Source organism: Leucopleurus acutus (genome assembly GCF_964270905.1).
Source record: "Leucopleurus acutus genome assembly, chromosome: 5".
Classification (NCBI taxonomy): Eukaryota; Metazoa; Chordata; class Mammalia; order Artiodactyla; family Delphinidae; genus Leucopleurus; species Leucopleurus acutus.
This window is the reverse complement of record NC_139147.1, coordinates 81469770-81482993: the sequence shown is the minus strand read 5'-3', so window position 1 is coordinate 81482993 and position 13224 is coordinate 81469770. Positions and strand designations below refer to the sequence as shown.

General features: G+C 46.8%; 1 protein-coding gene and 1 long non-coding RNA gene across 4 annotated transcripts in view; one reads left to right on the top strand and one right to left on the bottom strand.

Annotated features, from left to right (window-relative positions):
• The window catches only part of LOC309962629, a 742666-nt gene that overhangs the window by 378110 nt on the left and 351332 nt on the right, over window positions 1-13224 (top strand). The window lies entirely within an intron of this gene.
• DGKG (diacylglycerol kinase gamma) overlaps window positions 1-13224 on the bottom strand; it is a gene marked incomplete at its 5' end in the record, with an annotated part of 158831 nt that overhangs the window by 12224 nt on the left and 133383 nt on the right. For all 3 annotated transcript variants that reach the window (XM_082840520.1, XM_082840521.1, XM_082840522.1), the window contains one exon: window positions 275-395. In XM_082840520.1, the coding sequence (XP_082696646.1) occupies window positions 275-395 (121 nt within the window). The remainder of the gene's footprint in view (window positions 1-274; window positions 396-13224) is intronic.

Below are 13224 nucleotides of genomic sequence, written 5' to 3'. Positions count from 1 at the left end.
TAACATGACAATCCTATTTAGAGAATCTCACCAATTCATTCTAAGAGAACAGCAAACTGGTTGTGGTGGGACCCTTTAGTTGATGTCCTGGATGTTTGCGTTATACCTGGTTGGGGAAGTGGTCTCCAAAGACATTCTTCATAAATGTTATCAAGCTTCTGCCCCACCCCACCCTCTCTGCACTGAAATCTAAAGATGGCTTCCTAGTTGTTATCTGTAAGAATATTCAGGGAGGTGGGGAGACTGGGGGGCTGCTGGGTGATGAGGAGCATACCTGATGGAGACAGAGGAGCACTGGGCCAGCCTCCTGCCTGCACTCTTCAGGCCAGTGTAGATCTGCCCCATTTCCATGGCTCCCTCTAGCCCCACCACTTCAAGAAGCTGGTCACTGAGGTCTGTAGAGTGAGACAAGCAAAAGCAGTACACACACATCTCTCTGTTTCCCAGTCTGGTTTGGGCCAGAAGGTCTGGTCCCTAGATGGCCAACCCAGAACTCTCAATATCCCTTCATCTCCTACCAAACAGCATTTTCATCCTCATTCTAAATAGGGAATTTCCCCAGAAGTCAACAAATGTACTTTTCATAAACAGAAACCCAGTTCTAGTAAAAAAAAAAAAGGTTTGATTCAGAAGGTTAACGTGCATCCAATGAATAGGCTGACATCCAGAAGCCTCTTCAAATGGAGCGTAACATAAAGGATGAACCAGCTATTTCTGAAATACAATCCCCCAGTGCAGCTAAAGACACATTGGTTTGGGATTAGGATAGGAAGGAATGCTGATGAAGGTCATTATCCAGCGCTGGATCAGGTTTCTCTTCCCTGAATGTCTGAATAACATTTTGGCCCTACTGACGATGACTGATGCTTAATTAACTTCAAATTTGGCCTGCGGTAAGCCAGTGGTGAGCCAACCTCCTTGGACATCCTTGGGGAAGTCAGTGACCTCTTTCAGGACACCAGGTGCCTAATCTGAGCCAAGGAAAAGAATATTTCACCTACACCAGATTATACTGGGTCCACAGTACAAAAAGAGGGATAGAAAATACGAGTCTCAGGCTCAGAGTCGCACAGGATCGATGGCTCCCCACAGTGGCAGTCGCTTCTGATTCAGCACCTAGAAGAGGTCCTTTTTTTCAAAGTTCCTGGGGCTTGGACTGTGCCTGTCCAATTTCTGGGGAAAGCAACGGCAGCGTTAAGGTTTGATGGTGGGCCCAAAGACTCATTTTGACAACACAACTTTTATTTATTTAAAACAGAAGCAAATAAAAAGGCAGATTCTTTAAAAGCTTCCATTCCTTCCTTGCCTACTAAGGCAGGGGAAATTCTCTCATAGGCTGTGGCTAATCACTAACATCCTATTAATATTCATGAACTAGAAAATTGTTCTAGAAAATTGTTAATGTCTCTGCTTATTTGACAGATGGCTTCGGTCTTCTAAGGTGCCTCCTGATATAGTACGATAGTGTTTATTAAGATTGGCAAGGAGATATTTGGGTTTGTCTTTACTTTTTTTTTTTTTCACATACACACTGTATTTTATTTTTACAAGAGATAAATAAACTGACACCAAGCATTGTGTCTTTACTTTTTTGTTAGACTGTTGTTTAAAAAACAGTCTCTTGACAGATATACTTCTTTTTTTTTTTAACACCTTTATTGGAGTAGAATTGCTTTACAATGGTGTGTTAGTTTCTGCTGCATAACAAAGTGAATCAGCTGTACATAAACATAGATTCCCACATCTCCTCCCTCTTGACGGATATACTTCTAATGAAGACAGTTAAACTACTGGGCTGACCACAAATGTGTAAACGTCGCTGAAGTCTAACCTAACAATCACTAATGGACATCAGCTGCCAGCAGATACAAACACTGCATTAGTCTCTCTACACCCATGGTTTTCCCCTCCACACCCATCGACACTCCCATTCTCCTATCTCTGGTACTCCTTTTTTCACAACTGTGAAAAGATACTGTCTCCTTAAACCCTCCATCTCATTTGGATTTGGAACAAGAAGCCATGAATAGGCAAAGTTTGTTTAGGAGAACGCTCCAGGCTCTCTTAAGGAGCTTAGATCCAGTAAACAACAAATGTCTAAACCTCTAGTCACTTAATTAGTTCCCTTCTTACTAAAGTGTGTTGAATAACCATTGGACAGTTTTAGCTTAATGTGTCATTTTACAGTGTCTGTGAAATCAGTATGGGTTGTGAATGAGAGAGAGAAGAAGAAGGAGGAGGAGAAGGAGGAGAAAAATGAGGAGGAGGGAGGAGGGAGGAGGGAGGGGAGTGAAAGGGAGGGAGGAGGGAGGGGAGTGAAAGGGAGGAGGGAGGAGGGAGGGGAGGGAAAGGGAGGGAGGAGGGAGGGGAGGGAAAGGGAGGAGGGAGGAGGGAGGGGAGGGAAAGGGAGGAGGGAGGAGGGAGGGGAGGGAAAGGGAGGGAGGAGGGAGGGGAGGGAAAGGGAGGGAGGAGGGAGAGAGGAGGGAGGGGAGGAAAGGGAGGGAGGAGGGAGAGGAGTGAAAGGGAGGAAGGAGGGAGGGGAGGGAAAGGGAGGAGGGAGGAGGGAGGGGAGGGAAAGGGAGGGAGGAGGGAGGGGAGGGAGGAGGGAGGGGAGGAGGGAGGGAGCAAAAGGGAGGGAGGAAAGACGTGTAGGGTGTGTTTAGGGGTGAGGAGAGTGGGGGAGTCATACTGGGGTAGGAGAAAGGAGGAGAAAAGAGAGGTCGAACTTTTTAGAAGTTTCTCTGTTGGCAGAGAGACAGATGTCTTGTAAAATGTTGCTCTCTGTACCAGTCTTTGGTATCTGACAGTGCTGTGATAGTTCAGTGTTTTCCCTCCTTGAAACATTCCCTGGTAACAAAATGTTCTAAGAAGCAGGGGACTTAATAGACTCAAGTGTTTCAGATTTTACAATGTCTTGGTCTTTTAACAAATTTTCCTGTTGAATGGCTTTAACAGCGAAAAGTTGTTATCACTTCCCACACATTACCTTGCAGCTATTACTTCCCACACATTACCTTGCTTCCTGGCTCTAGAAGAGACATAATGCAGGCTGATCTCATCAGTATGGGGGGTGGGTAGAGGCAGGGGTTTACACAAATGTGGGACTTGGGCGGTAAGTGCAGAAGTGCAAGGGGAGGGGCCAGGATCTTCTATGTCTCACCGTTCGGCCTTTGAATTTGTACTCTGAATCTTCCCCGGCGTGAAGAGGCTAGGATGGCTCCTGCTTACCACTGAAGGAAGACTTGCTGGCTGTTCTGTTTCTCTACCATTGCCTAACTGATCTTTCAACTTCCTAAAATGCCTACCAGGAAGTTCTGCAGTAAAGAAATATATTCAACTTTGTTTCCCAAACTTATTGGACCATGAGACTCTTTTGTGTGATACCTAGAAAACAGTTTTATAGGTATCCCTGGTAGTTTTCTTTGGAACCCATTTTGGGAAATTCTGGCATCACTCGATTCCCTGTACTTCCTCTAGCACACAGATCCTTATGCAGAAACTAAATCTGGAGTTAAAATGAAACAGAACAGAGCACAGGTTGATGTGCAGGCACACAGAACATTTAACGTTCAGAACTTAGAATCCAGCATCAGGACACCTGATATACCACGTGTCTGCTTTACCTTAGGTACCAATGACTCAGAGTGTGGTTTGGCAATTCATATCATCTCCATATTGTCTCTACATTCTTCAATTTGTTTGTGTTTAAGATGGAATGTCCATGTATCTTAGCAAAACAGGAACTCATTAATCCACTCACTCAATCATTCAACAGTTACTGATGGCAACCAAGTGCCAGGCAGTGTGTTAAGAAGTGGGAATGCAAAATGTTCAACTCTTGAAGGACTCTTGGCCAAGAGGGAGGAAAAGCATTAGGTGTAGAAAATGTTGTCAGTGAACTATAGGAACAAGGAGGCCTGAGTAACTGATTATGACTGGGCAAGGTATGGAAGGAAGTGTCACAGACATTTAAGGAAGGTCTTGAAGGATGAATGCCAAGGTAATTTGCTGGGTTAAGAAGAAGAAAGAAGAAGGACATTCCAGGGACAGGGGTGATTGTGTGTAGGACTCGATAGTCACTGGATGCACAAGGAAATTAATTTATCAATAAACTCACTTGGCAATGTCATTAGAAAATATAAAAAGTATCTCTCCCTAATGAGAATTACTATCTAGAGATTTTTTTTTTTTCATAGAACTATAAAAAGAGGGTCTCTGGGCTGGGCACCAACTTGTTGCAACCACAGAGCTAGGTCTTTCAGCACTGCTCCTGGCAACAAAGTCTTGGGCAGTGCTCTGTGTGCAGCAAATACTTCCTCCAAGAAAGAAAAAAGAGGAAGAATGGGAACATGGGAACAGGAGAATGTGGAAGCAGAGGCGGAACAGCAAGGACAGCGATAGCAGTTCCAATCTGGTACACTTGATTCAGCCTCCAGTATGGGATTTTATAAATGCACATCTGCTCAGGTCACCTCCACAGCAAAAACCCTTCAGTGGCACCAACAATGACACCAGGCACTGGGAAGGGAAGACGAAATGTGCACGCTTTCATACCTATGATCAGAGTGTAAACTGGCAGAAAAGTTTTTAGAAGTTTGGTAATAAATGTCTAAAACTTTCACACTGTTGATTCATTTACTTCTTGATATTGATCACAAGAAACCACTGAAAAAATCTAAGTTCATACAAATATGAATATTGTGGCGTCATTTATTACAGTGAAACTTCCCCCTCCATTTCTACCTATATGAGAATAGTTAAATTATATGGTATCAAACTATAGAATTTTACACTGCTATTAAAATGTTTGCAGATTTCAAAAACATTAAATATGTATATGTTATAACTTCAAGTGTGAAGGCAGGATACAAACTTACTTGCATAGCATGTTCTCAACTATATAAGAACATGCATGGAAGAAAAGAACAAATTCCCCTAAAAAATCTTGAAGAGTTGTGAGTTCTGGGTAATTAGATTAAAAGTGATTATTATTTTCTACTTTATGTTTTTCTAAGTGTTTTGCATGTTCTATAAGTGTATATCACTGTTATAATTTAAAAGTCATTTTAAAAACCTATCAACTGCTGTTCATACTTGGAAAGATGTAAGTTCCCTGGCTTGATGATGCCCAAGACCCACCCCCATCTGACAAGAGGCTGCCTCTGTACCGTTATCTCCTGACATCGTAGGGCTAAGTTCCTGCTCCAGACATATACAACAACTTAGCTCCCCAATAAACCCTACTGTTTCTCTCTTTTATGCCTCTACCCATGCCGTACCCCTGCTTGAAATGCTCTCTTCCACTTTTAATTGCTCATCAAAACCCAGCTCAAGCACTGTCAACTTCAAGAAGGCTCCCTGGACTTCCATGCCTGCAGTTTGATTTAGATATTCCTCCTCAAACTTTCCCAGGTAGACATATATGGTCAAAGAAAGAACAGGCTGGTTGATGTGTTGCTGTGGGCAAGAGATGGTTGCAGTAATTACTGTACCACAGGATCTAGGTTGAACAGGGAAGGAGTTGATGGACTAGGTGAAAAGGGAGAAGCCAAGTGAGAGACTTGATGAGTTCCAGGAGCAGGTGTTCTGAGACGGTGGGAGAAAGGTTTGGGAGGATGTGCTGTGAGTGGCGCTAGGATGACAAGTTCTACCTGCGGCCCCAGTGGTGGGCAGCTGAAGGAGAGGGTGGTGATAGGGATCAGAGTCGAGGAGAAGTGCGGCTAGGTCAGCGGTTCCTCAACTTTGCTGCATGTTAGAATTACCTGGGGCGGGGGGGTAAAAATAATAATACCCAGGTTGCCCCCATACCAGTTAAATCAGAATGTGTGGGCCTCCTACGGTATAGCACAGGGAACTGTATTCAATATCTTGTAATAATCTATAATGGAAAAGAATCTGGAAAAGAATATATATATGTATATATTATGTATAACAGAATCATTTTGCTGTACACCTGAAACACTGTAAATCAACAACACTTCAATTAAAGAAAAAAGAAAAAAGAATGCATAGGCCTGGGAGCTAGGCATCAATCGCCTAGCTGATTTAAAGATTCCCCAGGTGATTCCAAAATGCAGACAGTTTGGGAACCGCTGGGCTAGGTTATTGGGTAGATCATCCCCATAGGCCAGTGGTTCTCAGAGCGTGGTATCAGCATCACCTGGAAACTTGTTAGAAACGGAAATCCTCAGGCCTCACCCAGATCGACTGAATCAGAAACACAGGTGGTTGGGCCTGGCAGTCTGTGTTCTAACAAGCCCTCTGGAAGATTCTGAGGCACACTCAGAATCAAGTTGGAGAACTTGAGCCTTAGGCAATAAAACTGCCCAAAACATATGCAGGAGTTGGAGTGAAGAAGAATATAAACAAGTTACTTCCTGACTGCTTTGATCCAGAGCTTCTTCACTTGAAAAGGAGACGTTAGGAATAATAATACTGACCTCAAAGTGTGGTTATGAGATTAAATGGCAGAGGTGTATGTGAAAGTGTCTGGCACAGAGGGGGCTCCAAAAACATATTAGGTTTGCTTTCCTTTTCTGCCACATTCACCCTGGCAACTCCCAACAGTCTATCTGTCTGTCTACCTTCTTAGAGCTGTGTACAAGAGTCCAGCCCATAATATTCAGGTTAAAACATCTTTAACAATCTTCAGTGTTCCTCGTGGTTTCACACAAAGGCCGTAAATCCAGGTGAGCTTTGGATGAAGTGGGCATCCTGCCCCAGCTGTTTTTCTTCCTTTAAACTCTTCCCTGACTCTGTTCCTTTTCCCACTTCTTTGATCTCAGCCCCATTTTGCTTTTATTTCTTTAGACCTTCCCACAGTCTGGAGGAGGGGGTGGAGCTCAGTGCCAATAGGTAAAGGCTGGCAGAGCGCTCCTATTTAAGGGGCACATCTTCCCTGTTTAAACCCTCTGGAAGCCCAAGGACAACATCTCAGTTCTTAGTGAGGCATCCAAGGTCATTTGCTATCTGGCCCTGTTCCCAGCACAGGTACCCCTCTGCCTGGAGAACTCCTGTTTACCCTCCCGGGACACTCCAGGCAGTGTGCTTCTTCCTTCTCCTCTGCTCAGTGGATCTCACCCAACGACAACTGTTTCTGGACGCATCACTCTCCCAACCCCACAGAGAGTTGAAGGCAGGGATGTGTTCTTGTTTTGTTTATCTTTGAATCCTTAGCAACTAGCCCAGCCCTTGGCATATAGAAGGCTCCCAATAAATGTTTGTTGAGTAAATTGAATAAGATACATGCTTTAGTGTCAAAGACCTTGACAGGTTTAGCCTGAAAGAGGAAAAATATAATGATTAATAATAATGATAACAACTTGCCTAGATTAAACTGGGTAACAGGTTTTCCATGAATTAACTCATTTAATCTGCATATAACAGATAATGATGACCCAGTCTGGTTTTCACCTCTCTTCTTTAATGCATAATTTTTATGTTCATACTCATCTTGGCTGCTGGTTCACATTAATGAACATTCAGTCCTTTAAGATGTAAGGGATATGATGTGGGTGTCATGATTTGGGCTCCTCACTTGCGGTGCCCTGGAGAAGCGTGGGAGATCCTTAGCCTAGCTGCGTGCTTTGCTACCCTCAATCTCACTCCCACCCTGCTTCCCCTTCTATCTGCACTCCAGGGTTCAGGTATGAGGGCTGCAATGGGCTACCCCCGGAATCAAGCAACCCTCAGTAGAGGTGCTGAAACCCTATGTGACGGCACCAGAAGGCTTCTGAGCCATCCCATCCCAGCGGTGAGGAAGGCCGCCGCATACCCTAGAGCAGCTGTGTGACGTAATAAACCCTGTGGGCTCTGCCCCTTTACCTGGGTTACAGCAGCACAGGTGGACTGAGGTGTTAGGTGTCTGTGCTTACTTTGGGCTAGAATCCTATCAGTTCAGCAGGTAACACCAGTCAGCTAATGCTGCTCTGAAGCTTTGACTGACAGGGGTATGTGTCTGATTAATTCGAAATGCAAAAATCTGTCACTACTTCATACGTGGCCTCTGACAGACAAATACGGCATCACAGGGATAAAGGAAAAAGCTCAGAAACTCTGCGCAAGTTCTTGAGTTTGGGGCTAACAGCTCAATGGCTGTGTCCATACAGGGCAGGGCAGGGCATTTGTTTTCTCTGAGTCTGTTAGTTCGCTAGGGCTGCCATAACAAATCCCACAGCCTGGGTGGCTTAACCAACACAAATCTAACCAACACAATTCAACACTAACTAACCAACACTAACCAACACAAATTCCTTCACAGTTCTGGAGGCTGGAAGGCCAAGGTCAAGGTACATCTTGCACCTTTCAGGGTTGGCGTCTTCTGAAGCCCTTCTCCTGGGTTTGCAGATGGCCACCCCTGGCTGCCCCTTCACACAGCCCTTCCTCTGTGCACGCGCATCTCCGGTGCCTCTCTCTGTGCCCAAATGTCCTCTTCCTGTAAGGACACCAATCAGATGGGAGTAGGGCCCACCCTAACTGCCTCATTTAAACTTAATCACCTCTTTACAGTCTGTCTCCAATTACAACCACATTCTGGGGTACTGGGGATGAGGGCTTCAAAATATGAACAAAATTCCCCCCCGCCACCAAACATCCCTGCCCATAAGAGGGACAATAAGAAAACCTACATCATGGGTTATTTTGAGGACAAAAGGAATAAAGAATGTGAAGGTGCTCAGTAAACAGCAGTTAGGAACGCCCCTTATCACGGGGCAGCTGGGCAGCTGGCGTGCACGGCGCGGGGCTGTGGGACCTTCTTACTCGCCTCAGAAAGCAAGGATGCAGCCCGCTCTGCCCTGCTGCGGGCCAGGTTCGGCCCCAGGTTCCGGACGGGTGAGTGGTAGCTGGCAGACTCGGCCTGCCAAGCCAGTGGTAGGCATCACCTTGGGCTACTCTCTTGCCTCCAGATTTCCATGGAGATAGCCCACGTGCCCTTGGCGGCTCGGGAACCCAGAGCCCAACAAAGCCGGGCACTGATCAGCCCACCTAAGCTTCCCACTGGGTCTGGTCTGGGCAGATGAAAGGCTGCTCCCAGCTAGAGAGCTTCAAAGCCAGCTTAGAAGCATGGCGGCCTGAAAACAGGCTGGGGGGTGGGGAGATGGAGGTGGAGGGGGCTTTGGGGCTTCCTTGGGCACAAAAAGGTGAATAAGGAAGGAAGGCTGTAACTTACCTGCCATGTTCCCACCTGGCCTTTCAAAGCACCAGGCCCTCAGGTATCCCAATCATGGCTTATGGGAAGGGTAATTTATGACCAGTGCTTTCCCTAGACATCCGAATTCAGACACAGCACAAAGTCAGAGGGCTCCTTGCCGGTAACCGGAGCAGGCAGGGGGCTCACTTCCTGGCGTTCTGTAAACCCAGCGTAAAGAGCGTGCTACTGCGAGCCAAGCTGTGAAGCACAGAGCACGGGCTTTGGACAGACTTAGGTCGGAGTGCCTACTGTTTGGCGCTCACTACTTCTATTACTGTGGGAGAAGGCGCTTAGCCTCTCCGAGTCTTTTATCAGGAAAATGTAGGTCTAGTAACCTCACTGGCAGGGTTGCTGATGAGGTTTAGAAGTGATGCCATCCAGAGCCTGCACAGAGAGCACACAGAAGGCCCTCAAGAAACAGTGGCTGTCACTGTGATTTTAGGTTTCTTTAGAAAGGGTGGTCCTCAGGAAATTGTCTTTGCTACATAGTAAGTGCGTGGCCTTCTGCAGATGGTAATCAGTGTAATCCAGAGAAGGTAGTCCAGGAGGAAGGAGAGGAGGGAGAGGAGAAGATGGGGTGGGGGGGGGGAGGGTAGGAAAAGAAAGAGGAGAAGGACACTGAGGAAAAGAGGAGCAGAGATTCCACGACCTTGAGATTTTAGGGCGACTGTCCCTCCTGGCAAGAGAAGAATCCCTATTTCAGCTTTTTTCCTTTAAAACAGGGAGCTTTTACTTGGAAATGAGTTCTTTAGTTCCTTTCCTTTCCCTGCCGTTGTGTTCCTGTGTGTGTGTGTGTGTGTGTGTGTGTGTGTGTGTGTGTGAGAGAGAGAGAGAGAGAGAGAGAGAGAGAGAGAGAGAGAGAGAGAGAGAGAGAGAGAGAGAGAGAGAGAAGAGAGAGAGATACAATCCCACAACGGGCCTGGTGGCTTTCCCTTGTTACTGGGCTGAGCAATGAGGATGCAGAGAAGGATCTGGAGACAGGCATGGCTTTGACACCCCTGGTCCGGCTGGGCACCCCTTCTGACGGGCGTTTCCTTTGTGTCCTCGTCACACTGGTTTGCAGGTATCTTCCACTCCCAAGGGTCTGTAAAGCCCCATCAGGGCATAAAAGTGGTCAGAGGGTACTGAGTGGTCTTGGACTCTGGGTGATCCAGATGGAAACGGAAAGGAAAAGCAGCCCAGAGCCACTGCTTTCTGAGGAGGAGAGGGGGCTGCAGGGTGGAAGGGAGAGGAAATGTGTTGGCCCAGCGGGCAGGGGCCGGGGTTTCTGCCTCTGCTCTAGCTGTCTAGTTGTATGACCTTGGGCCAGTCACTTTCCTCCGCTGGGCCTATGTTTCCTTGATCGGGGGTGAGGGCATTCTGTCCTTGAGTTTGGTTTGAGCTCTTCCAACAAAGGTGGAGGCTGGGTTTCCTGGCCGGCTGGGTCAAGAGTAGGTTGGCAGCAGGCCTTGCCGCTTCTCACATTGTGCAGAAGACAGAACGTTCTGTGCAGCCCTACACTGAGGCAAGAGGAAGGGTGAGTTTGTGCTCACAATGGCCCTTGTGGCTGGTTCCTGAAAGCCTGCTTGTGCGGTGGGGCCTCTATTCTGTGTGGCTTTCTCTTCCCGGGTTTGGCAGGGCTCTGATGAAGGCTCGGTACATTGTCCCCTCCATGCCTAAGGGCCAGGGGCTTCAGAAGGGGAGGGGCAGCGTGCTGGTGGAGGTGTGTGGTGGGGAATTTCCCCGAAGAAATGGTCTCCTGAAATGGCTCTGAAGGGAGGGTCTGACATCATCATCATGCCTCTAAGAAAGATCAAGAGTGAGAATATCGCATAAGGCTTGGGAGGCAGCGGAGCTACAGGAATCTTGACCTGGTGGTCCCAATGAGGACATGAAGAGCATGACTATTACTGGACACAGACTCCAGGCCAGGCCTAGAGCTCTGTCAGCTTTATTGTTTTTAATCTTTGTGGCAACTCTGTTGGATAGACACTATTATCCCAACATAAAAAAAAAGATCTTGAGGCTCAGAGAGGTTGAGGAACTTGCCTAATGTCACAAAGCTGGCATATGGTAAAGCTGGAATTCAAACCAAGGCCGGTCTGACCCCCCAGATAAGCTCTGAATAAAGGACTCAAAGCAGAGACCAAACATCTTGGCATGGTGGGACCTCTCAGTGCAGGGAAGGGGGCGTGGAGTGGGGTGAGCCTATCCTCAGCTCCTCGCAGGGGAGACTTCTTGTTAAATGGAATGCCGACTCTCTTGGCCTGAAGGTGAAATACTAGTTGGTTTATTATCTGGCATGACTTTGCCCACTGAGCTCAAGAAGCTTCAATTCCACATACAGTGTATATAATAGAATCAATCAATTAGTGGTGAGATCTTCCAGTTCAACTCAAGCCTGAGTTTCAGGCATGACACACATAAGGTACATTACAGAGAGCTACGCCCACCAACTGAATCACAGCTAGAGGGATGCACATATCCAGAAAGGCAAAGCAAAAGGATAGTTGTGACTTTCTGGTTGTTGAGTCAAGATCAACCAGAAATGGGGAGGTGGGGGAGGGTATTGTGTGAATGGAAAGAATGCCAGGTTTGGTATACTTGGACTTGGCTCTAGTCCCAGATCCACCAATTAGTGTGGCCTTGGACAGGTCAATTAACCTCCCTGGGCTTATTTTTCTAATTATAAAGTGTCTCTCAGGGGTGCTGTAGGGGACTGAAACGAGATGATGAATGCAAAATAGTTCTAGCATATGGTGCTAAATTCGAGTAGGTGCTTAACAAGTGTTGGACGAATTGTCCGGAAAATGGGAAGAGATGGGTGCTGGCTGCAGGCTGGAGGTGGAAAAGACACAGGGCCCTGCTTCAGGCATCCATTCTGCCAACAGCAGCCACTGGTAATGGGGAGGGCTTTGGGGTGGAGGTAGGCAGGACAGGGCTGAGCTTGTGGGCAGAAGAAGTCGGGGCCCTGTTGGGTGGTTTGCGGGGAAGGAGGCATCATCCACACGGTAGTGTCCCCTTTGTCTCTCCCCCACTTCCTGTTGGCTTTGGTCCATTTTTCCTCTTGTGCCACTGACTGCTATTCAAGGCCTCAGAGTTGTAAGCCTGTGTTCTGCACCAGCCTCCTAACTGGCCTCCTTGCTGCCAGTTCCTTTCCTTTTCCTTGAATCCAAACTGCGTGCTGCTCTCTCATCCTATTGCTCTTGGCTTAAAACCCTTCATCTCTTCCCATTATTCAAAGGATCATATACAAACTCCATGGCACATTACTCAAGGGTCTCTACGTTTCCAGTCTTCCCCTTTGCTATTTCTGTGCGCTAATGCGCTAGTCCATGTGCCTCTTCTCTCATTCTGTCCTTTCCAATCCTTTCCGGCTTCAAGTACTGGCACACACACATTCTATCTTGTTCGTTCATTCATTCATTCATTCATTCAGTCATACATCAAATATTTATTGATCACCTCCTAGGTGCCTGGCACAGTGCTGGGCAGCAGGGGATTGAGCCCCTAAGGGAAGCCCCTCCTTTTCTTACTCCCCACACTCTAACCGTACTCTGTTTCTGCCGCTCCGTGGTGCTTGCCTATCATGCCAGTGGTAACATGATCATGCTACATATATTTCTTACATTAGACTGAGATCTGCTGGAGGTTGGAACCATGTCACACTGGTGCTTGCACCCTCTATAGCACCTGGAGCACTCGGTACTTGAAGGCAGGTTTGAATCAGCTCTACTGGGTATCCTCCGTATTCTTCGGCCAGTCACTTAACCCCATTAGCGTCAGCCATAAAATAGATTAAATAATTAAATAGGCAACAGCTTGGCCCATAAATAAGTGCTCAGTAAACAACAGCCCAATACATATTTATTGATTAATTAAGAAGATGAAGCACTTCTTGCACGACTTAAAAACAGATCAAGAAGCACAGGCTGTGCAGAGCGTGTGGCCAGGATGGAGTTTTGCTGTGGGCTGGGTCTTGGGAGGTGCCAGATATTAAAGTTGCTACAGGGGAACAGGAGCTGGTGGTGGGTCAAGATGGGGCAAGCAGAAGA